This window comes from Heptranchias perlo, chromosome 3 (genome assembly GCF_035084215.1).
Source record: "Heptranchias perlo isolate sHepPer1 chromosome 3, sHepPer1.hap1, whole genome shotgun sequence".
In the NCBI taxonomy this organism is placed as follows: domain Eukaryota; kingdom Metazoa; phylum Chordata; class Chondrichthyes; order Hexanchiformes; family Hexanchidae; genus Heptranchias; species Heptranchias perlo.
In genome coordinates, this window is record NC_090327.1 from 77,362,746 (window position 1) to 77,386,551 (window position 23,806).

The 23,806-nt window shown below is 43.5% G+C and overlaps 1 protein-coding gene across 5 annotated transcripts in view; it reads right to left on the reverse strand.

Moving 5' to 3' along the window:
- eya1 (EYA transcriptional coactivator and phosphatase 1) overlaps positions 1–23,806 on the reverse strand; it is a 174,877-nt gene that overhangs the window by 98,909 nt on the left and 52,162 nt on the right. For all 5 annotated transcript variants that reach the window (XM_067980383.1, XM_067980382.1, XM_067980388.1 and 2 more), the window contains 2 exons: positions 12,730–12,812; positions 2,169–2,349 (listed from right to left, as the gene is read on the reverse strand). In XM_067980383.1, coding sequence (XP_067836484.1) covers positions 2,169–2,349; positions 12,730–12,812 — 264 coding nt within the window. The remainder of the gene's footprint in view (positions 1–2,168; positions 2,350–12,729; positions 12,813–23,806) is intronic.

Sequence of the window (23,806 nt, forward strand, 5' to 3'; positions counted from 1 at the left end):
ATAAATGCGTAGGCTTCAAGGAGCTCCTGAAACATTTACCTGAGGAAGGAGGAAGTCTCCGAAAGCTTGTGAATTTAAAATAAAATTGCTGGACTATAACTTGGTGTTGTAAAATTGTTTACAATTGTCAACCCCAGTCCATCACCGGCATCTCCACATCATAGTTCAAGTGGGACAGCTGGAGAGCTCACTGATGAGATGCCTGTCCTCAGGACAGCAGCATAAAAGAGCTGTCTGGACAATCTCCCCAGATGCCTTCACAGGTAGAAAGAAAAGAGCGGAACCAGGTTGTAGATGAGCCAATAACAAGTACACGGCCTATTGTAGATCAATCTCAGGACTCAGCGGTCCCTGGAGAAGGCCGCATCCCAAGACGCTCATTGTAGTTCTAAGCAGCCATCTCCGACATCTGGCCAACTCTCATATAGCACGTAAACCAAATATGCCTTAAGAAAAGTAGAAATGTTACTAGGCATGTGCAAAGAAAAATGTCCTTGTAAATATCATGCTAGTTTTCCAGTTGCTGTTACATAAAAGGAGGAATGGAGGGATTTTAAATAAAGGCTGGTAGGTCAAATAGAGCTTTCTCGAAGAAGGAAAAGGTGCTTTATGCTTCAGTGAAGGTGTCCTGAATAAGTTTCAATTGCTGCTGCTTCCTTTTCCTGTGGTTGCTATCCAGCTGTCATGGTGTCACCATCTCCTCCTCTGACATGTCAATCTTTAGACATTTCTGGATAGGGAAGTTGTGGAGGACACAACAGGCTACAAAAATGGAAGGCCCCCTATGACCTATCCAGGCATCTGAATCTTCTTTTTAGCATGTTAATCGATTGCTTTATTTGAATTCTTGTTCTTATATGAGAATCAGTGTATCTCTTCTGCTGGATAGGTGGTCCTCCACAGAGGGATATGTCATGGGAGGACATATGGAACCTTTGCCTCCAAGAAGCCATCCTGACATGCCCTTCATTTTGAAACAGAGCAGGGATACTCAACTGCCACGTGGTAAATATGTCAAGGCAACTGCCGGCATATTTTTCATCATATGAAGAAATTAGTGCCTTTCCTCACATATTAGTTGAGCATTCAGGGAGTGAAATCGCTTTCTCTTGATGAAATGATAAAGATTGTCAGTCATGGCATATATCGCCAAATGTACACAGTCAATTGTACCAAGAACCTTGGGAAATCCTGCAACTCAATAGAAATTGATGGCATGCTCATTCATGTGCCTCTGGCCAGCATCAAACTTGACAAGTTGGGCACCTCAAGCAAAGAGTGCATTAGTGACTTGCCTTATAGTAGTATTAACAATAGATTGACTTATATAGCAGAAGTTACAAATCACACCTTGAAATAAGACAGTTGCAAAAAAATTGAATGTTGTTGTAACCTTCTCTGCAACTGTTAAGAACAGCCCTAGCTCCAGATCTGGATTGCACATCTAGCTGCAACAATAAGCAGAGCTCCTCGAGGAGCTCTGGACTGAATCACAGCCCCCTAAGAAATAACTCCAAAGATTTAAGAAGAAACACCTAGATCTATACACCTGTTAGCAGGGTATCAACAGGAGGGTCTGTTTTTTCTTAGGTGCTGCCTTATTCGGTGTGCTTCCCACGTACCCACTTGCTCTTCCTCCTTTATCTTCCTCCAGAGTGTTTTTAATATATAATGTAAGCCCCATTGGGAACCCCATTTTGCAACTTTCACAGCTTTTATCCCAAGTTCTCTAGGCAGAAAAGCCTTTCCAGAAGGACTTGGAAGCTGAAGGATTCAGATAAACCCGACGAAGAAGTTTTCACAAATATGCAGCTAAAGCAGTTATAGCCAAAAATTTATTTCCTACCAAACAGTTTGCACAGTTTATAAGGCAGGCACTTCTTCCTTCCACCCTCACTATCAGTGTAATTTGCGACTCATTTTAAACAGGGTAAAACCCAGCAGATCTAGGTTCTGCCCCAAATTTCCTGCCCCCCACTGCAAAAAATTCCACAGTTGCATTCTCCGTAACTCCAGAAACTTCAGGCCCTATGAGTTTCACTCTTAGGGTTTCTTACATCATCTGAATCCTTGTATGTTCTTTTCTTCCTACATTTACTACACTATTTGTTACTATTTCTTATAATAAAATTCAATAGTATGTAAAAATAAAAGTGTTGTTTTATTACCTGTAGCAGAATCCGTAACAGCCTGACTAGTAACAGTTGGCGATTCTTGGAGCTGATATGTTGTGGTGATCGAAGGAGTTGTTGGACTGCTGTTGTTGCTTGTCATATAAGGGGAAGGGTATGGAGAATTGTTATAATACTGTGCATATTGTCCCTGGCCAAAGCCTGCATAAGAATATTCCTAGAAAAGGTAAGATAAACATATTTAGATATTATTACTTTCGTATTGAAATAACTAATTATGTTTTGTATATGATGTACTTTGCATCTATATGGATTACATCAATAATAACAACACAGTTTGATCATGCTCATTCCATGCAGAGAGATGTTCAGAGTGCTTTACAGGGCAGCGGATAATGAGTGAACACTGAGTGGGGGCAGAAAAGAGCAGAGACAAGAGGTGGCAAAGCACGGTCAATGAAAAAGGTCTTAAATGAGGTTTTTGAAGGACATAGATGGCAAGGCAAAATGCTGGGGGAGGGAGTTCCAGAGGGCAGAGCAAAGTGACCGAAGGAATGGCCGTGATGGTGGAGCAGAGGATGGGGGGATAAGAAGTAAACCAGTGCTGAAGGTGAAGGCACCTAGGATTGTAAAAGATCATGAAAGTGGTTCATGTGGACATTCAAAGTGAGCCTGAGAATCTTAAACTTGATTCTCTGGCACATGGGAAACCAACGGAGTTTAGCAAGGACAGGGGTGATGGGGATGTGGACAATAGTAGGGGTGAAGACATGGGCTGTGGCATTCTTGATGATTTGTGGTTTATGGATGGCAGAAGTGGGGAGGCTGGCAATGATAGTGTTGGAGAAGTCCAGCCATGGGGTGGTAAAAGATGGATTAGGGAAGCAGTCAATGTTGCAAAGATGAAAGAAAATGGCTGTAGTGACAGGTGGATGTGGAGACAGAAGCTGAACTCAGTGTTAAGCAGTACTCTAATGTTTCATACCTTTAAGCCTGAGGAGGAACAATTTGAGGTGAAACTGGAGGAGCATAGGTATTTGGGGAGGGTGAATTCAACTTTGCGATGTTACGCTGGTAGAAATTTTGGCTTATCCAAATATTAATATTGAATAGGCAGTTGGAGACATTGGCAACAGCTGTGAGGTCAATGGAAAAGGTGATGAAATGGATCTGAGTCAGCATGCAACAACAAATGAAAGGTAACCTCAAGCTTCTGACTAACATTAGAAGAACTTGCATTTATATACTGCCTTTCACAACCTCAGGACATCCCAAAGCACTTTACAGCCAATGAAGTATTTTTGAAGTATAGTCACTGTTTTAATGTAGGAAATTCAGCAGCCAATTTATGCACAGTAAGGTTCCACAAAGAGCAAGGTGATAATGACCAGATAATCTTTTTAAGTGGTGTAGCCTGAGAGATAAATAGTAGCCAAGACACCAGATAGAACTCTCCTGCTCTTCTTCAAAATAATGCCATGGGATCTTTTATCTCCACCTGAGTGGGTCTCGGTTTAACGTCTCATGCAAAAGACAGCACCACCGACAATACAGTATTCCCTCAGTACTGCACTGGAGTGTCTGCCTAGATTTTGTACTCAAGTCTCTGGAATGGGACTTGAACCCATAACCTTCTAACTCAGAGGTGAGAGTGCTACCACCGAGCCATGGCTGATACATTTATGAGGGGTACCATGCTAATGATGAAGAGAAGGGGGCCAAGGATGGTTCCCTGCGGTACACAAAGGTGACCATCTAGCAAAGAAGGAAAAACCACTTGAATGAATGTAATCTATATATTATATGTATATGTAAATATGTGTGCCAGGTAAGAGTGGAACCAGGAGAGAGAACTATCACAATGGTGGATGGTGCGGGAGAAATGGTCAAGAAGGATGGAGTGGTTGACAATGTTGAAGGCATCAGAGAGGAGAAGGAGGAATAGAAGGGACAGAGAAGAGTCACAATGGTGACTGTGAGCATATAAGTTTACAGCACAGGAGGAGGCCATTTGCTCCATTGTGCTTAGGCCAGTTCTTTGCTAAAGCAGTCCAAAAGTAATGCATAGTTTTAGAAGATGGATGAGTTGAGAATAGGCTTTTTGAAGGGGGTGTGGGTGATTACAGCAATTTTGGACAATGTGGGGACTGAGACAGAGGATAGGGATAGATTGATATTATCAGTAATCATGAGATTGAGAAGGGATAGTTGGGTGGTCAGCAACTGGGATGGAATGGAGTTAAAGAACAAGTGGTGGGATTCATGGATGAGATAAATCTAGTAATAGCAGAGGGGCAAGGAGATGAAGGAGGCACTAAGGAAAAACAGGGTGTGGATTCCCAAAGGGAGAACAGGCAGTCAGAGGAGGCAGAGTCAGCAGAGCAAATGCCCTCAATTTTGGTCAAGAAGAAGTCCATGAGTTTCTCACATTTTGTGTCTGAGGTGAGGAAGGATGATGTAGAGGCAGGTGATCAGAAGAGACAGTTTGTTGCAGAGAGGAGGAGTTTGGAGTTGATCCTGCTCTCCCAGATGATTTTTGTGTAGTAGGGGGACTTGACAGTGGCAAGAGAGCAACGGCAGAACTTGAGGTAATTGAGCTACATTTTGTGATGGATAGCTAGGCTGCTCACTTGCCAAATATGCTTCAGCTTATGGCCAATGTTGTTGAGGCCACAGATGTGGCTACTATACTGACGAAGCAGTAGAGATGAAAGGCCATTTGTTTCTAATCTGGACAAGAAAATTGGAGGTAGCGAGGCCAGGCAGTGGTTGAGGAGAACAAAAATGTCATCGCAGGTCAGGGCCAAAATTGGGGGAGGTTGCTGTGAAAGAGAACATGAGAGTTGGGGGGTGGCTTTTTCCAGGTGTGGAAGATGATGGTGGAACTGTTAGGGGAAGGCAGGGGATATGTGAGAGAAAGGATGTGAGGTAGTGATCAGAAAAGGCCTATTGATGATAGAGACCTCAAAGCTCACAGCGCCATAAGGGAATGGCCTTGTGTGTGGGCCACCTTACAACAAAATTACCAATACATTAAACAAGAGCTACTTATTTTCAGTCATTACAGCATTAGCTTTAAATTTTCCATCCCCAATTTTGTAAATTATATTCTCCTGCATTTTAGGTCTGTCTTTTGTATATTGTTCTCCAGCCAGGAGGATGGGTAGCCAAGCTGGTTATTGGCCTTTAACAATTCTGCACTCAAAGTGGCTGTTCAAAGAGGTAAGAGTAGTATGGATAGATTTATGCTGTTGTTAAACTGTACTTCGCAATGCAGCATTTTTGGAGTAATGTGAGTGGTGGACAAAAGTTACACTGACTGTTTGGATTACTGTGAAATGATGGATGGAGCAGAGTTTTGTGTATGCGTCACCAAATGTTGATTGAGAAGGGTGGAAATTGAATGGCAGTTATTAGCAGCTAAATTTTAAAACTATATGTATATATAGAAAGCAGCTGCTGCCGTGTTTTGCCGAAGCAAAACAATGAAAAATACGCCTCTTGGAAGTTTTTTCACTTACATTAATACTGCACTTTTGGCACCTGCAAGCCAAAAATCTGGATGCGCTGTGATGTCAAGGCTGTAGTATGAAACTTGTATTGCCCTCTGACCTTCCCTCCCTCTGGGAACTCACAGTTTGGAATTACTGTTTTGCACAGCTTGATCACTGCTCATGCTTACTTTTGATTTTTATACAATCTTTTTTTAAAAAGATAAGCTGAAACTTTCCAAGCATATACTGTCAACAATATTTTCATTGAATTTAAAAAGGCATTGTTACAGCTTGAGGTTTTGTTTCTGGAACCAATTTATTTCTTGAGCAACTAAGAACAGCTCGCTCAAAAATTCCTCTTTTGAGCTGTCACATGGACCACCTTTGTGTTTCGGCAACTGCAATATCTATTGTTACGCAAACTACTGTGATTTGGCTTTTGTGCAGATATTTTTTCCAATTTTCTCCCCCCTCGTTCTAAAGAGAGTGCTCATTCTTAATGTATAAGACTAGACCATGAATGCTGGCAGGTTATGCGCCTGGATAGGGGCGGGGAATCCTCATATCTGAGCCTGATCTTGTCCTCACCCAAAATTCACACACACACAAGTATACATTCTAGCAAGAGTTATTAAATAGCTTTCAATATCAGGCACCCTGGCTGGTTTTTCCTCTCCCTAGTCCAAGGACAATGGAGCCAATTAAAATGGCTCACCACTACGCTGACTGAGATCAGCTAACTCTGTGTAGACCAGGGACTGGGACTGAGACCTTCCTGGTCTGCAAGGCATAGTACATCACATTATACAGTTACCCACTAAGCCTAAAGTTACAAATGTACTTCAATGTAACAATGCTTTTTAAAATACCTCGCCCTCCAGTAATTTGCCCAAGTGGCCATTATTCATGTATGAACCTTGACGGTGCAATTTTTCATGGGGGCATCACACCCGAGCACGATCCTATCCTCACTCAATCTCTTCCAGTAAAGGCCATTGGATAGTAATAAGGAGCGGAACCCTAACTGATATTTCCCTTCCCTATGCTAGGGGCTTTGAGGCCAATTGTAGCACTCCCACTGCTGTCCTAGCTGAGATCAGTTGCTGAGAACAATTCAGGCATTATGACAGAGACTTTTCTGGTCTGAATGGCTCAGGTACTCACTGGATGAATTCACTGGGCTAAAAATTCATCTAGACCCCTTTTTGGGTGCAGAATGGCCGGTGCGATCCCACCGCTTACCCAAAACTGAGTCGTAGGCCTCATTTCAATACTTTCACCAAATTGAGGCGCCTGTCTCACCTCCAGAGGCAGCTCGCTAGTTTGAAAATATCCAATATGGGCCAGCTGCCTCGCCGGCAGCGGGCCTCAGGCAAGTCATGGGAGGGGGAGGGGGGAGATGGGGAGGAAGGCCAGCGTGGCAGTGGCCCTCAGGAGTGCTGTGGAGCAAATGTGCTCCTCATGGCTCCAGATGAAGATTACATTTTTTTTTAAACTTGCCTATTTGTTGACAGCCGCTGACCAATTTCTGAAAGGGGTTCTTAAACAAGCTTATCAACATATGCAAGGGGTCCAGCACCTGTTTAAGGCAGCCGCCCGGGATGCCTGAATATCGTCTGAGGCCAGTTGGACATATTTCAGGCAATCCTTGGGGAGCGGGGCAAAGCCCTACAAAATTGGTCCTTTTTGCCCTGGCAATGAGGATCAATTTCTCCCCCATTGAGTCTTCACGAGGACTCCCTCGTCAATACCATAATCAATGATACCGATGAACAGAAGGTACCTGAATGCCTACTGCCTATACTGAATTGGTAGATACCATCTGAAAAGAAAGCTGTGGAGAACGTTATACATACTGAACTTGTTGCTCACTTGATATTATGAGGTTAAGCTGGAAAAAGATATCAGACATGAGATGGGACACATAGGCCTGTGCTGAAGAGGTAAATGGTACAGGGCCAAGAGTGAATAAAGGAGAATGAATTCAGCAGAAGTTTGAATTGATACAAATAGAAAGAATGAAAGAAATGTGTGCAGTACTGTGTGCGTGAGAGAGAGACAAAGAGAGAGAGAGAGAGAGAGACAGAGACAGAGAGGAAAACAGACTGTCAGAGTGAAGGCATGCATTGGAGTTTCTGACATTAAGAAACAACCAATGGTAATTTCCTTTAGTTTGTAAGGTTGGTTCAGAAATGTTTAACGACTTGAACTTTCTAGCCCTGAAATTTTGCGGGGGGTCTCCCGATCATGCATTGAAGTTCCCGCACTGAATTACCAGGCCTCTTAGTGGATTTTTCAGTTGCATTCATCATATTGTATTGTTATTTTTCAGAGGGAGATAGAATGCGGCTTAAGCTATCTAAATTCATTAATTGTGGGTTGAATACTCCAAACACATTAGGGTTTGTGCTTGTGCTCCTCCTGGCCCCACAAAAATAATTTCAAACTTACTGTTGCTGGGCCTCTTCTCCTTTATTGCCTGTGGAATTGATCAGAGAGCACATGGCACACGCTCTGATTAATTCTCTCCTAAAATAGCAATCAGGGTCCGATGAACATCATAGAATGCCAATTTACATATTAAAAGGGGCCTACCACCTGAAACAGGCAGGGGCTTCGGCCGCTCAGACATAGACCCCTTTCAAAATGGCAGCTGTTACAATGGAGGTAGAAAAAGGACGGTAAGTACTGCACCACCAATTTTACCGTATTATTGCCCTGTTTGCACCAGTCAGGACAAGTTAAAATTGGCCCCATCAGATTGCTGTATTTATTTCCAATTTTGCTATTTTAATTTAATTTAGAGAGCTATATTAATATAACTCTTCCATCACCATCCCTGGGTATACCCTGTCGATCCGGCAGGACAGATCAACCAGAGGTGGCGGTACAGTGATATAGTCAGGAGGGAGTGGCCCTGGGAGTCCTCACAATTGACTCTGGGCCCCATGAAATCTCATGACATCAGGTCAAACATGGGCAAGGAAACCTCCTGCTGATTACCACCGACCGCCCTCCCGCAGCTGATGAATCAGTGCTCCTCCATGTTGAACACCACTTGGAGGAAGCACTGAGGGTAGCAAGGGCACAGAATGTACTCTGAGTGGGGGACTTCAATGGACATCACCAAGAGTGGCTTGGTAGCAACACTACTGACCGAGCTGGCCGAGTCCTGAAGGACATAGCTGCCAGACTGGGCCTGCGGCAGGTGGTGAGCGAACCAACACGAGGGAAAAAACTTACTTGACCTCATCCTCACCAATCTACCTGTCGCAAATGCATCTGTCCATGACAGTATTGGTAGGAGTGACCACCACATAGTCCTTGTGGAGACGAAGTCCCGTCTTCGCACTGAGGATACTATCCAACGTGTTGTGTGGCACTACCACCGTGCTAAATGGGAAGCTCAAAACTAGGCATCCATGAGGTGCTGTGAGCCATCAGCAGAGCAGAATTCTATTCCAGCACAATCTGTAACCTCGTGGCCCAGCATATTCCTCACCCTTCCATTACCAACAAGCCAGGGGATCAACACTGGTTCAATGAGGAGTGTAGAAGAGCATGCCAGGAGCAGCACCAGGCCTACCTAAAAATGAGGTGCCAACCTGATAAAGCTACAACTTAGGACTACATGCATGCTGAACAGCAGAAGCAACATGTTATAGACAGAGCTAAGTGATTCCACAACCAACGGATCAGATCAAAGATCTGCAGTCCTGCCACATCCAGTCGTGAATGGTGGTGGACAATTTTTTTAATTTTTTTTATTCGTTCATGGGATGTGGGCGTCGCTGGCAAGGCCGGCATTTATTGCCCATCCCTAATTGCCCTCGAGAAGGTGGTGGTGAGCCGCCTTCTTGAACCGCTGCAGTCCGTGTGGTGACGGTTCTCCCACAGTGCTGTTAGGAAGGGAGTTCCAGGATTTTGACCCAGCGACAATGAAGGAACGGCGATATATTTCCAAGTCGGGATGGTGTGTGACTTGGAGGGGAACGTGCAGGTGGTGTTGTTCCCATGCGCCTGCTGCCCTTGTCCTTCTAGGTGGTAGAGGTCGCGGGTTTGAGAGGTGCTGTCGAAGAAGCCTTGGCGAGTTGCTGCACTGCAGCCACAGTGCGCCGGTGGTGAAGGGAGTGAATGTTTAGGGTGGTGGATGGGGTGCCAATCAAGCGGGCTGCTTTATCTTGGATGGTGTCGAGCTTCTTGAGTGTTGTTGGAGCTGCACTCATCCAGGCAAGTGGAGAGTATTCCATCACACTCCTGACTTGTGCCTTGCAGATGGTGGAAAGGCTTTGGGGAGTCAGGAGGTGAGTCACTCGCCGCAGAATACCCAGCCTCTGACCTGCTCTCGTAGCCACAGTATTTATATGGCTGGTCCAGTTAAGTTTCTGGTCAATGGTGACCCCCAGGATGTTGATGGTGGGGGATTCGGCAACGGTAATGCCGTTGAATGTCAAGGGGAGGTGGTTAGACTCTCTCTTGTTGGAGATGGTCATTGCCTGGCACTTATCTGGCGCGAATGTTACTTGCCACTTATGAGCCCAAGCCTGGATGTTGTCCAGGTCTTGCTGCATGCAGGCTCGGACTGCTTCATTATCTGAGGGGTTGCGAATGGAACTGAACACTGTGCAGTCATCAGCGAACATCCCCATTTCTGACCTTATGATGGAGGGAAGGTCATTGATGAAGCAGCTGAAGATGGTTGGGCCTAGGACACTGCCCTGAGGAACTCCTGCAGCAATGCCCTGGGGCTGAGATGATTGGCCTCCAACAACTAACGGGAGGAGGAGGCTCTGTAAACATCCCCATCCTCAATGACGGCAGAGTCCAGCACGTGAGTGCAAAAGACAAGGCTGAAGGGTTTGCAACCATCTTTAGCCAGAAGTGCCGAGCGGATGATCCATCTCGGCCTCCTCCCGATATCCCCACCATCACAGAAGCCAGTCTTCAGCCAATGCGATTCACTCCTCGTGATATCAAGAAACGGCTGAGTGCACTTGATACTGCAAAGGCTATGGGCCCCGACAACATTCCGGCTGTAGTGCTGAAGACGTGTGCTCCAGAACTAGCTGCACCTCTAGCCAAGCTGTTCCAGTACAGCTACATCACTGGCACCTACCCGACAATGTGGAAAATTGCCCAGGTATGTCCTGTCCACAAAAAGCAGGACAAATCGAATCCGGCCAATTACCACCCCATCAGTCTACTCTCAATCATCAGCAAAGTGATGGAAGGTGTCGTTGACAGTGCTATCAAGCAGCACTTACTCACTAATAACCTGCTCACCGATGCTCAGTTTGGGTTCCGCCAGGACCACTCGACTTCTGACCTCATTACAGCATTGGTCAAAATATGGACAAAAGAGCTGAATTCCAGAGGTGAGGTGAGAGTGACTGCCCTTGACATCAAGGCAGCATTTGACCAAGGAGCCCTAGTAAAATTGAAGTCAATGGGAATCAGGGGGAAAACTCTCCAGTGGCTGGAGTCATACCTAGCACAAAGGAAGATGGTAGTGGTTGTTGGAGGCCAATCATCTCAGCCCCTGGGACATTGCTGCAGGAGTTCCTCAGGGAAGTGTCCTAGGCCCAACCATCTTCAGCTGCTTCATCAATGACCTTCCCTCCATCATAAGGTCAGAAATGGGGATGTTCGCTGATGATTGCACAGTGTTCAGTTCCATTCGCAACCCATCAAATAATGAAGCAATCCGAGCCCGCATGCAGCAAGACCTGGACAACATCCAGGCTTGGGCTCATAAGTGGCAAGTAACAATCACGCCAGACAAGTGCCAGGCAATGACCATCTCCAACAAGAGAGTCTAACCACCTCCCCTTGACTTTCAACGGCGTTACACGAGAACGAGATTACACAAATTGGGGTTGTATTCTCTAGAGTTTAGAAGGTTAAGGGGTGATCTGATCGAAGTTTATAAGATATTAAGGGGAACAGATAGGGTGGATAGAGAGAAACTATTTCCGCTGGTTGGGGATTCTAGGAGTAGGGGGCACAATCTAAAAATTAGAGCCAGACCTTTCAGGAGTGAGATTGGAAAACATTTCTACACACAAAGGGTGGTAAAAGTTTGGAACTCCCTTCCGCAAAAGGCTATTGATACCAGCTCAATTGCTAAATTTAAATCTGAGATAGATAGCTTTTTGTCAACCAAAGGTATTAAGGGATATGGGCCAAAGGCAGGTATAAGGAGTTAGATCACAGATCAGCCTACTCCTGTTCCTATGTTCCAATTATCATCACCGAATCCCCCACCATCAACATCCTGGGGGTCACCATTGATACTGTGGCTACAAGAGAAGGTCAGAGGCTGGGTATTCTGCGGCGAGTGACTCACCTCCTGACTCCCCAAAGCCTTTCCACCATCTACAAGGCACACGTCAGGAGTGTGATGGAATACTCTCCACTTGCCTGGATGAGTGCAGCTCCAACAACACTCAAGAAGCTCAACACCATCCAGGACAAAGCAGCCCGCTTGATTGGCACCCCATCCACCACCCTAAACATTCACTCCCTTCACCACCGGCACACAGTGGCTGCAGTGTGTACCATCCACAGGATGCACTGCAGCAACTCGCCAAGGCTTCTTCAACAGCACCTCCCAAACCCGCGACCTTTACCACCTAGGACAAGAGCAGCAGGCACATGGGAACACCTGCACATTCCCCTCCAAGTCACACACCATCCCGAGTTGGAAATATATCGCCGTTCCTCACCGTCGCTGGGTCAAAATCCTGGAACTCCCTTCCTAACAGCACTGCGGGAGAACCTTCACCACACGGACTGCAGCGGTTCAAGAAGGCGGCTCACCACTACCTTCTCAAGGGCAATTAGGGATGGGCAATAAATGCTGGCCTCGCCAGCGACGCCCACATCCCATGAACGAATAAAAAAAAAATTTGCGAGTTGTAATATTCCCATAAAAATAGCAAGGAATTATTAAAATAATAGGATTTGATATATAATATTAGTAGTAATGCTGGATTTATTCTGGTATTTGTTTCTTCCAGCTAAGCAGGTATGATTTTAGTGTTGCATTAATTTAATCCTGCAATATTGCTCACACAAAAATATGAAATAAGAAGGCAAAATACCTGCTGTGAACTATTAAAGCCTGTAGAATTTGACAGTGAATTGCTTCCTGTGTAAATTCCTGATGCCGAAGTAAAACTTCCCCCTGAAAAAGAAAACTTTTGTTAGACTTTTATTTCCTGTAACAAAATCTAATTCCTATACTTTATGATGTGGAGATGCCGGTGATGGACTGGGGTTGACAATTGTAAACAATTTTACAACACCAAGTTATAGTCCAACAATTTTATTTGAAATTCACAAGCTTTCGGAGGCTTCCTCCTTCCTCAGGTGAATGTTGTGGAGTCACCTGAGGAAGGAGGAAGCCTCCGAAAGCTTGTGAATTTCAAATAAAATTGTTGGACTATAACTTGGTGTTGTAAAATTGTTTACAATTCCTATACTTTAGGCAGACATATAATGATATACACCAGAGGTTAGGAAATAAAATGCCATATTGTACAATGATCGGGTCATTGCCCAGCTATCAATTCTGGATTCTTGCAACCATTAATTCTTGAGTGTGGATGTCACCTGTCTTGATATTGGTGTCAGGCATGGTAGCCACTACCTTGTGAAAAAGGACCCAAAATGAAAAAAATCAAACAATATAAATTACATTGTATATTACAGATATTTAAAAAAATGGAAACAAGGAAGTGTTTTTAAGGTTCTAATCTCATTTTGGATTCAGATGATTCCACTACCTCCAGATGTTACATTTCCTGTAGGGCCTCACTATGCTCCTCAGGATTTAGAACAAACCAACATCCCTTCAACTGAGCTTCAGGAGCCTGGAACAGTTCTGCAATCCAGTCTTTACTCCATATCTCACTTTGTGGTGAAACAATCATTCCTTACTCTGCACAAATTCCAAAATTTCAATTCCACTCAGCCATACATGGACCAGATGGGCCACCTTCAATAACATACACTATTATATATAGTATGCTCTAGTCATGCTCCCATCTCCAGCCCATTGCTTCCGGACAGAAAGCCTGGATGATACAAGAGCCCATAACTAGTTTTAACCATTTTCCCTCCTATCAGGCCCGTAAGTTGTATGCTTAGCCTGCTGCCAGTGGGCAGGGAGTACCAACGGTATGTAAACTTGGGCAGCTCTCTCTGTTTACAAGAATAATCATACTCCAACTATGGCATAATTCAACCCCTCCTCATAAAACATCTGTGGAGCATATTGCAATTCAAACCATGTAAAGGTTAAGTCTGGAACTGGAAAAGCACCAAAACATGTCGGCCTCTTTCCTAGAGACTCACTCCACTCTACTCTTACTTGGGACCTCAATCTTGCTTATGCACAGTGCAAATATACAGAACCATCTGTATATTTGCCTCAGTGAGATGTCTCCCTTGGATTCATTCTCAAGGATCCATTAGCTTCTGTTAACCAAGACATATTTTGATATTTTCTGTATAATGAACTACTTTATCACAGAAATGTGATGTAAATTACATGCACACAGGATAACCTGACGAGCAATCTACTTCCCTCTTCAATGCTATCAATATACTTTAGAACAACTGTACCATAAATACACCTTGTGTTAGAATTAAATAGGCAATAGTGACTTTCCTTTTGCAGTCTCAAATGGTAAACTTTTTTTTAAATATCAAGCAACAGAGTTACATATCTACACCAGTAACCTCAGACACTGATCCTGCTAATGTTTGTGGGGTCAAGGGGCTGTCACGTTGCATAAATAAGTTGGGTGGGTACTTGCACAACTAGGGGGTACATCCTGGGCACCCACTTATTTAAGGAGGGCCTAAATTTTGCCATTTGGTGCTGTGTCCATGAGGGGTGTGCCAGCGCTCTCCCTCCCCCAGGAAACATGGTTGCTCTGATCCAACCCCCTTTATAAGGGGGCTGGAAAATACTGCCAAAAAATTTGAAGATCTTTGGGGATCCAGGTTACGATCCAGGCCTGGACTCTGGGTGGACATCACTTCTGCTGGACCGTGTGCCAGTACTCCTGCTCTCGCTTGCTGTACCATATCTGGGTCCCGCCCTAATCCCTGGCCCTTCTGCTGGATTTACAGTGGCAGTGCACCGGAAGTGTCATAACTTTCTGGGTTCATTGTATTTGGGGGTTGAGACTATCCTACAAGTTTAATACTAATCTGTGCTAAAGGGATTTTCAAGATGATGGCCAGTTATGTCTGAAAAAAAATGTGAGCCTGACATGGCATAATGAGGAGAATTAAATTACCCTCTGCACTCGTGATTATCTCCATTAAAACAGAATATTTTAAATTATCCTCTTACATATTGCATAAACAAAATATACAATAGGAAGGATGCAAGAACTAGTGTATTCTACTGATACGTAATTGGCTTAAAACTTTAGGGATGATTTTAACATTGTCCACCCAGCAGAAATCGTGCAGGCAGGCAATTAAATCGCCCCCGGACTTAGCTGCCAAGGTCCCACGGTCTTCCAGCAGGTTCCTATTTTAACCTGTCCCTCTGAGCAGGCGAGAGGGACACCCACGGGTAACCGACGGGATACTTCTTTAAATATGCAGATCGGGCTCCGATGGGGTCGTTGGGGCCCAACTGTTATTTTAACCAGAGGGATGCACAGCAAAGCTGTTTTGTCTTTCTCTCCAGGCCAACCTATTGGAATGGAAGTTAGGGCCAGAAGACTCCCAAAAAGGTATGTGGTTTTATGGCAGGATTGCATTGGCTGCCGGTTTTATACCCCGCCCGATTTTACATTCTATTGACTTCAATGGAAAGTAAGATCGGGTGGGGTGTAAAGCAGGCAGCTGATCTGATCCTGTCAGTTTCCCGTCAGACGGGTTAGGTTAAAATTACCCCTAACATGGAGTGGTGCAACACTTGAACCTCCTATTTGATGGCATACAAAGTGGACGTAGTGCTTCAGGAGGTGACAGCAAAGAGGGTGGCTCTGTTTGCCACTCAACGCACTCTGTCCATAGGACAGAACTGCAGCATATTTGGAAGGAGGTGGAGGCAGAGAGCTTGAAGGCACTGACTGTTATTGCCACATCCAGTCGTGAATGGTGGTGGACAATTAAACAACAAACGGGAGGAGGAGGCTCTGTGAACATCCCCATCCTCAATGGTGGAAGAGTCTAGCATGTGAGTGCAAAAGACAAGGCTGAAGCGTTTGCAACCATCTTCAGCCAGAAGTGCCGAGTAGATGATCCATCTCGGCCTCCTCCCGATAGCCCCACCATCACAGAAGCCAGTCTTCAGCCAATTCGATTCACTCCACGTGATATCAAGAAACGGCTGAGTGCACTGGATACAACAAAGGCTACGGGCCCCAATAACATCCTAGCTGTAGTGCTGAAGATTTACGATCCAGAACTAACCGTGCCTCCAGCTAAACTGTTCCAGTACAGCTACAACATTGGCATATACCCGACAATGTGGAAAATTGCCCAGGTACGTCGTCCACAAAATGCAGGACAAATCTAATCCGGCCAATTACCGCCCCATCAGTCTACTCTCAATCATCAGCAAAGTAATGGAAGGTGTCGTCGACAGTGCTATCAAGCGGCACTTACTCACCAATAACCTGCTCACCGATGCTCAGTTTGGGTTCCACCAGGACTACTCAGCTCCAGACCTCATTACAGCCTTGGTCCAAACATGGACAAAAGAGCTGAATTCCAGAGGTGAGGTGAGAGTGACTGCCCTTGACATCAAGGCAATATTTGACCGAGTGTGGCACCAAGGAACCCTAGTAAAACTGAAGTCAATGGGAATCAGGGGGAAAACTCTCCAGTGGCTGGAGTCATACCTAGCACAAAGGAAGATAGTAGTGGTTGTTGGAGGCCAATCATCTCAGCCCCAGGGCATTGCTGCAGGAGTTCCTCAGGGTAGTGTCTTTGGCCCAACCATCTTCAGCTGCTTCATCAATGACCTTCCCTCCATCATAAGGTCAGAAATGGGGATGTTCGCTGATGATTGCACAGTGTTCAGTTCCATTCGCAACCCCTCAGATAATGAAGCAGTCCGTGCCCACATGCAGCAAGACCTCGACAACATGCAGGCTTGGGCTGATAAGTGGCAAGTAACATTCACGCCAGACAAATGCCAGGCAATCACCATCTCCAACAAGAGAGCGTCTAACCACTTCCCCTTGACATTCAACGGCATTACCATCGCCAAATCCCCCACCATCAACATTCTGGGGGTCACCATTGACCAGAAGCTTAACTGGACCAGCCACATAAATACTGTGGCTACAAGAGCAGGTCAGAGGCTGGGTATTCTGTGGCGAGTGACTCACCTCCTGACTCCCCAAAGCCTTTCCACCACCTACAAGGCACAAGTCAGGATTGTGATGGAATACTCTCCACTTGCCTGGATGAGTGCAGCTCCAACAATACTCAAGAAGCTCAACACCATCCAGGACAAGACAGCCCACTTGATTGACACCCCATCCACCTAAACCTTCACCAACGGCGCACTGTGGCTGCAGTGTGTACCACCCACAGGATGCACAGCAGCAACTCACCAAGGCTTCTTCGACAGCACCTCCCAAACCCGTGACCTCTACCACCTAGAAGGATAAGGGCAGCAGGCTCATAGGAACACCACCACCTGCATGTTCCCCTCCAAGTCACACACCATCCTGACTTGGAAATATACCGCTGTTCCTTCATCGTCGCTGGGTCAAAATCTTGGAACTCCCTACCTAACAGCATTGTGGGAGTACCTTCACCTCACAGACTGCAGCAGTTCAAGGCGGCAGCTCACCACCACCTTCTCAAGGGCAATTAGGGATGGGCAATAAATGCTGGCCTTGCCAGCGATGCCCACATCCCATGAACGAATAAAAAAAAACAGCCTATGGTGAATGTTAGCTGTAGGTGTCCTTGCAGCAGGTGGAACAGTTTTATCATTGCTTCTATAGGCAGAATACTTGACATATTTAGTGCTTGCGTATAAAGTATCGTCCAGGCGGAGTGCAAGAAGGCTAACTGGGCAAGGAGGATTGCCTGCCCATAACAGAGCCAGCATAACTTTCATTAATTTAAAGAATGAAAAACTGGGTGGGCTCCATTACAGGCAGACGAACTCCCCCCTTGCCTGATTTTCTTTCTTGCACTCCCTCTGGGCGATGCTTTACGCCCAAATGCTAAAAAGCCTCCTGCACAACTAAGTTACCTCTTCAGATGGACATTAACAATACTAATATCCTAGTCAATATTCTTCCCTCAACCAACACTACCTGGCCATACATCTGATTTGCTGTTTCTGGGATGTTACTCTGTGCAAAATTTACCTAGATAATAGTAACTATGGCCCCAATTTTGGCCTTACCACAAGGATGGGAATGGAGCCAGTGAGATGAAAATCGCATGGAGCACTTAGTGCTCTGTTCCAATCCAACATGCGGGCCAGTGTCATGTTGGGGGCGTGGTGGGGGTCCCTTGATATGCCCAGGAACCCATAAAAACAGGTAGGCACCTCAATAGCCTATGCTAATCAGGGTCCTATGAGGTCAATAGGATCTTGATGCAATTTTCAGGTACCAGTGGACAGAGCATGTGCCATGCACTCTCCACTCATTGGCCTTACCAGCAGTGCTTAAATAGACCCAAGCAGAATGCTCTAGAAGAGATAAGGTAAAGGTTTTAAAATTATTTTTATGGGGTCGGGATGACCATTAATGCTCCTCCTAGCCCTACAAAAATCGACTGCTGCAATCCGACCTTCTACAGCCCCCCTGTGGGATCACCTCTCCATACCCTTAACTTACCTGGACCGGCTGAGCTCTGCAGTGCAGGTACAGGATTTTCTGGTCCCTCCGATCGAGGAGCTGCTTGAAATATGTGGGTATGCCTCTCGCCAGTGGCAATGGGCGGGTGACGAGCATGCTCCACCCACCACCCACCCAAACCAAAAATCAATTCCTATATGAAGCATTTTGAGACTTCCCGGGAATGTGATAAGGTGCTATATAATGCAAGCTCTTCCTATACTTTCCTTTTATTATATTGAGCATACATTCGTTGTAGAGCTATTTTTGTTTTGTTTCTGTACAAACTCCTAAGCAACATAAAAGTGTTGCCCAAACAGTTCAAAAGCAAGTTTACAGTTTGGTCAGAACACATATCCTTGCTAAGTCATAATTGTAATTTTCACTGCACAACAGCTGCAAAGTGTACCTAATAAGAACAAAAAATATTTTTTTAAAAATCTGTTTATATCTTATTCTGGGGTTTTTAGAATTTAACTATCTGAAAAACAAATTACAGCAGTCATAGCCCAGTTCTTTTGAATGGTAGGTGGAGGGTGAGGGAACACCAGATGCTCTCAAGCATTGCTTAATAAACGATAAACTGAACAGTACAACTGTTGTGTGGGGATATAGGCAGCAAGAGAGGGAAGGATTTTTTTTGGTCCGATATATCAGTCAATGAATATGTATGTCTGTCCACTCTTTATTGAATTGGTTTGCTTGAAGAAGCACCTTTAGGTAATTAAATCAATCAAACATGGATACCATCTAATTACTTAATAACATACAGGACATGAATTAAGGAATGATCCCGAAGGTATAGTCAAGTCACTGTCATTATGAATTAATAACTTTTTTGCAAGGACCCTCTCACGCTAAAGCTACAAAGCAGAAGAACTAAACATGCAGGGAATTATATTAAAACATTTGCTGCTTCATTGTATGCTTGTGGTTAGTTACTGGAAAATATATAATGGCCCCAAAACTGCACGACTGTTTCAGCAGACTTTCATCAGAAGTCCTCTGGAATGGCCACAAACTTGGCCAAATCTCAGATACGGGAGCTCCCAAACTTTTGCCGATGTTCCTGGAAGGACCTCGTAAGGGGGCCCAGGAACGGGGGGATTCCCTAAGTCACAACCCGGTGTTCAATCAGTGCAGGTATACCTGGTCTCACCAGGCATAATTGCCTGATCCCAAAGGAAGTGGGTTACACCTGAGTGTTCAGGCTGGATTAGGGCTTGGATCCTCAAAGATCTGGTACCAAAATGTTTTTTTTAAGGGGGGGGGATTTGAAGCAGCCACCTTTCTAGGGGCAAGCATACTCAGATTCCTATCCCAGGAGGAGGCTGGCAGATATTGCAGGGGTCTTCAGCGAGGGATATCACAGATGCACCGCAAGCTGCCAAAGCCCCGTTCGTGAAGGCCCTTCCCTTAACTCTGTGAACTTCGGTGGGGTCAGTGGCAGAGTTCCACAGCGGTTATGCCGGGATCACACTACCAAGGATTTTCTAGGCTAATGTCTTTTACACATTTTTGTGTATCGTACGGTACTGAATTAGCTTGATTCTGAATTATTTTGCATTGTTTGAAGATGTTTGTTTATTTTTTTAAGTGCTATTTATTTACATTCCTTCATTTTTAAAAATTTCTTTTGAATTTTTTGTCAAATTAGAGCAATTATATTTTTGCTATTTAAGTTAATAGTTACAGATGTATATTTGGAAATCAATGCTGTTCATACCAAAGCTTGACATGTTCATGTGAAATCCCCCATGTGCTTTTTTATTTACTATCTTTTTTAGTACTACCACATTAAGTGTTCATACAAGAACAACACCAGACACAAAATATATCCCATAATTTACCAGGGTTTTTTAATTACTTAGCAGCATGGCCTCAGTTATTATGCCTATTATGTGTTCAGTTAGTGATCTCAGCTGAGTGAGAGTAGGGATATTACAATTGGTCTCAGCTTCCCTGGGCTGGAGAGGAGGGAAAAAAAAACCCTCAATTAAGACGATGATGCAATAATTCCTGCTTGAAAGTGCCCACTTGTGGATATTGGGTATGCAACCCTCCTATATTCAAATAGCCTGCCAACATCACTGTTGAGACTCACTAATAAAGAATGTATATTATCTTTCTGGGGTGAAATACTGGAGGGTTGTTGGCATTTGAAAAATCATAAACAGCATTAATCACCAATCAAGTGAAAAAAGGGGAAAAATTTAAATAAAACTTCACTGTGATAAAAATAATAGTTAGAATTCTGCTTTTTGCTTAAGCACTAAAATTAGTGAAAAAGATTCCAGTTTTCACAATTAGCATACAATAAGAATCTGTTTTATAATTTATCTGAAAAGCCCTGCACTTTAAAAAAGTGTACACATATTTAATATCCGATTGCTCACCGAAAGAAAACTCAAGAGAAACCTTTGCTGCCTCATAATTTCAAGGCTCTTCAATATTATCAGCTTTTGTCAAAAAAAACACAGGAGATTAATTTACAGCAGTCGGCTAAAAAAGTAATTACACCTCTGCTCAGAGAAGCAAAATGAGCATGGTCCTTTCATCCTGTGATCATCATCAGCTCATGGGGAGGTCTTACAGACCGTAACAAACGTAAAACAGGTTTGTTACAAGATGCTGTGTGGGCTGAGCAGTACTGCTGGCTCTGACATGGCAATTTAATAAGGTAGGATGAATGAAGATTACAAGAATAGTTTAATAATAAAAGTTTCATCAACTCCCATATTTTAAAGTGTATACCAATATAATACGCTTCCTGTACAATTTTGTAGGCATTGTAAGTTTTTATTCTGAGGTTCTAAATCCTATGCTGCTCTGTAAAACTCAGACTTCTCTGCAGAACAAATTAGCTAGATAGGCACTTCCAAATACGATAAAAGCTTAAACTTTCAGGTCAAAGGCCAAGTCAGGAGAGAGCAGAGTCTCACATAAAAGCTAAGAACCTTAGCAACATTTGAAGAATGAAGACCTGCTGGGACTAGTTTGCAGCTCCCATGTGTACAGCATTTTTTTTTCTATTTCCCATTTTTGTGGGCAAGATGCTGGCCTCCCTTGTGGACTTCTGACAGGAGTCCATTTGCTTTGGTTGATCAGCTCCTTGCCATGGGCTACGTCTATCATCAGTACACAATATATGTGGCAGAAGTTAGTAGAACTCTCTAAGGAAATGCCTATGAAGTCCAGATGGGCTCTTTAAATCCAAGAATTTCAGCCTCTGATTTATTCTATACTATTTACAAGATCAGGCAGCTTGTACTCGAGCATAGGTGATTGCAAACAAACTTGTACATCTGTATTAAACGTTTTACATATGTCAGACTAAATGCCTCAATTTGCATGGTTTGTAATTACAACTGAACTTAGTTATACAAAATGTGCATTTATATTTATATATCAAGCTTCCACAACATAAAAGGTTGAATCTGCCAACATATTATTGTACAACATTAAGCTACTCTATAAAAACATTTTCCTCATTCTCAAGTTATATATGTTTATTCACACTGTGGTTTCTGCCCAAGTAGCAAAATTGCCAGTGTAGGCCTAATCATCTGAGTAAGAGAGAGAAAACAGATTAGAGATTGGGGTGTGGGGGGCATTTTTGCATTACTTAATGCACTTTTTGGCAAATGGCCAATGAGCATAAATTACAGGACAACTATGGAAATATCAGTGGCCTGGAACATTCTATTCTTCTGACCAAATAATAGTGTGAGCACGAGGAGGGGGCAATAAGGAAAAATAAAAAATATAATATTTTACTAGAATATGTCCTACAAAGGAAAGCTCTCTCATATGACAAAAGTTAAAAGATATTAGATACACAACAGTCTATCCAATCAGCTTACACATATTTATATCTCGAACAACCTTTATTTAGAGATTTACAGAAAAAATTATGTGGCTTGCAAATATTTTTTCCACGCTTCTTTCTTATTGCAAATTCTTCTTATAATGCATTTGATCTTCACTTATATTTATTGCAATGGATGATAAATATTTTTCCACAAATTGCTGACCTCCAATGTTAGCATGGAATATGCTTTTTAGACTTTAACCAATAGAAAGACAAAAGTTCTTGATGTATAATGTGATAACCATGTAGTAAAAATAAGATCTATTTAGCTGAGCCTAAGGCAAAATACAAAGAGGGCATAGATCTGAACTTTCCAGGATTCATTGTTGAAGTATCTATCTGTTATATCATTGAATCATGGAATCATTGAATCATACAGTGCAGAAGGAGGCCATTCAGCCCATCATGCCTGTGCTGGCTCTTTGAAAGAGCTATCCAATTAGTCCCATTCCTCTGCTCTTTTCCCATAGCGTTGCAAATTGGAATTTGAACACAAGACAAAAAAGCTCTCAAAAGAGCATTAGATGCATTATCTATCAATGCATAGTAACAGCGAAGACTCAACATAAACCAATTTCCACTGGTAAATGCAATTTACAAGACCATTTTGATTTCCGTGAGATGATGTTCACAACAAGGTTTCAGGTGAACTTATCCAGGTTCACTTAAAGCAAGCCATGTACACAAATCCAAATTAATTCAAATCAATCTAAATTCAGTTTATATTCTTACAAATTTGGTTTGGGATTGACATTTGTTTGTTGATTCCATGCACTTCCAGTTTATGGTGATGTTTAAATTGAATTAATACTGTTAGCAAGTGATTTATAGCAATTCAGTACATTTCATGAACCTGATGCAACAGCAATTTGCACTGTTTCTTCAGAGGCTAAAAATTCAGACAGCAATTTGCACGTGAGCATAATTATGTGGCATTTTCAATTTTAATCCATCATGTATCTACTTGAAAGCAATAAATATCTCCAAAACCTTTCTATGGAGATAAAAGTGATGTGAACATCAAAATCGCCAGATCAGTTAGCAATTAGCTCCATTAGTTTTAACTTCCATGTGGAAGCCTTTAAATTATAAGAAATAAAAGCAAAGTATAAACACGCAAATCTAATTTTCTTGTTTTTTGGCAGCTGTGACACAGATCAGCCTCAACTTTTTCACATAAGGGAATATGTGTCATATGGCCATTCCAGTAGCAGCTAAACTACTCTGCCTGCTGTCATGAAGGATATTGTCTCTGTGGTATTCGTGTGTGAGACACCTGATCAATATGGGCTAATTAGCACGTAATGGGAGTATAAAGTATAAACACTTGTTGCTAATCCATTGATGGGCATCAGTTTTAAAATGACTCCTAATATGTTAATTGTGATGTGTGAAAATTCAAATGATGATCCTGAAACCTGTACGCATCTCTGAGGAAAATGGCTAGCAGGCTGCTTCTTCTGAGCT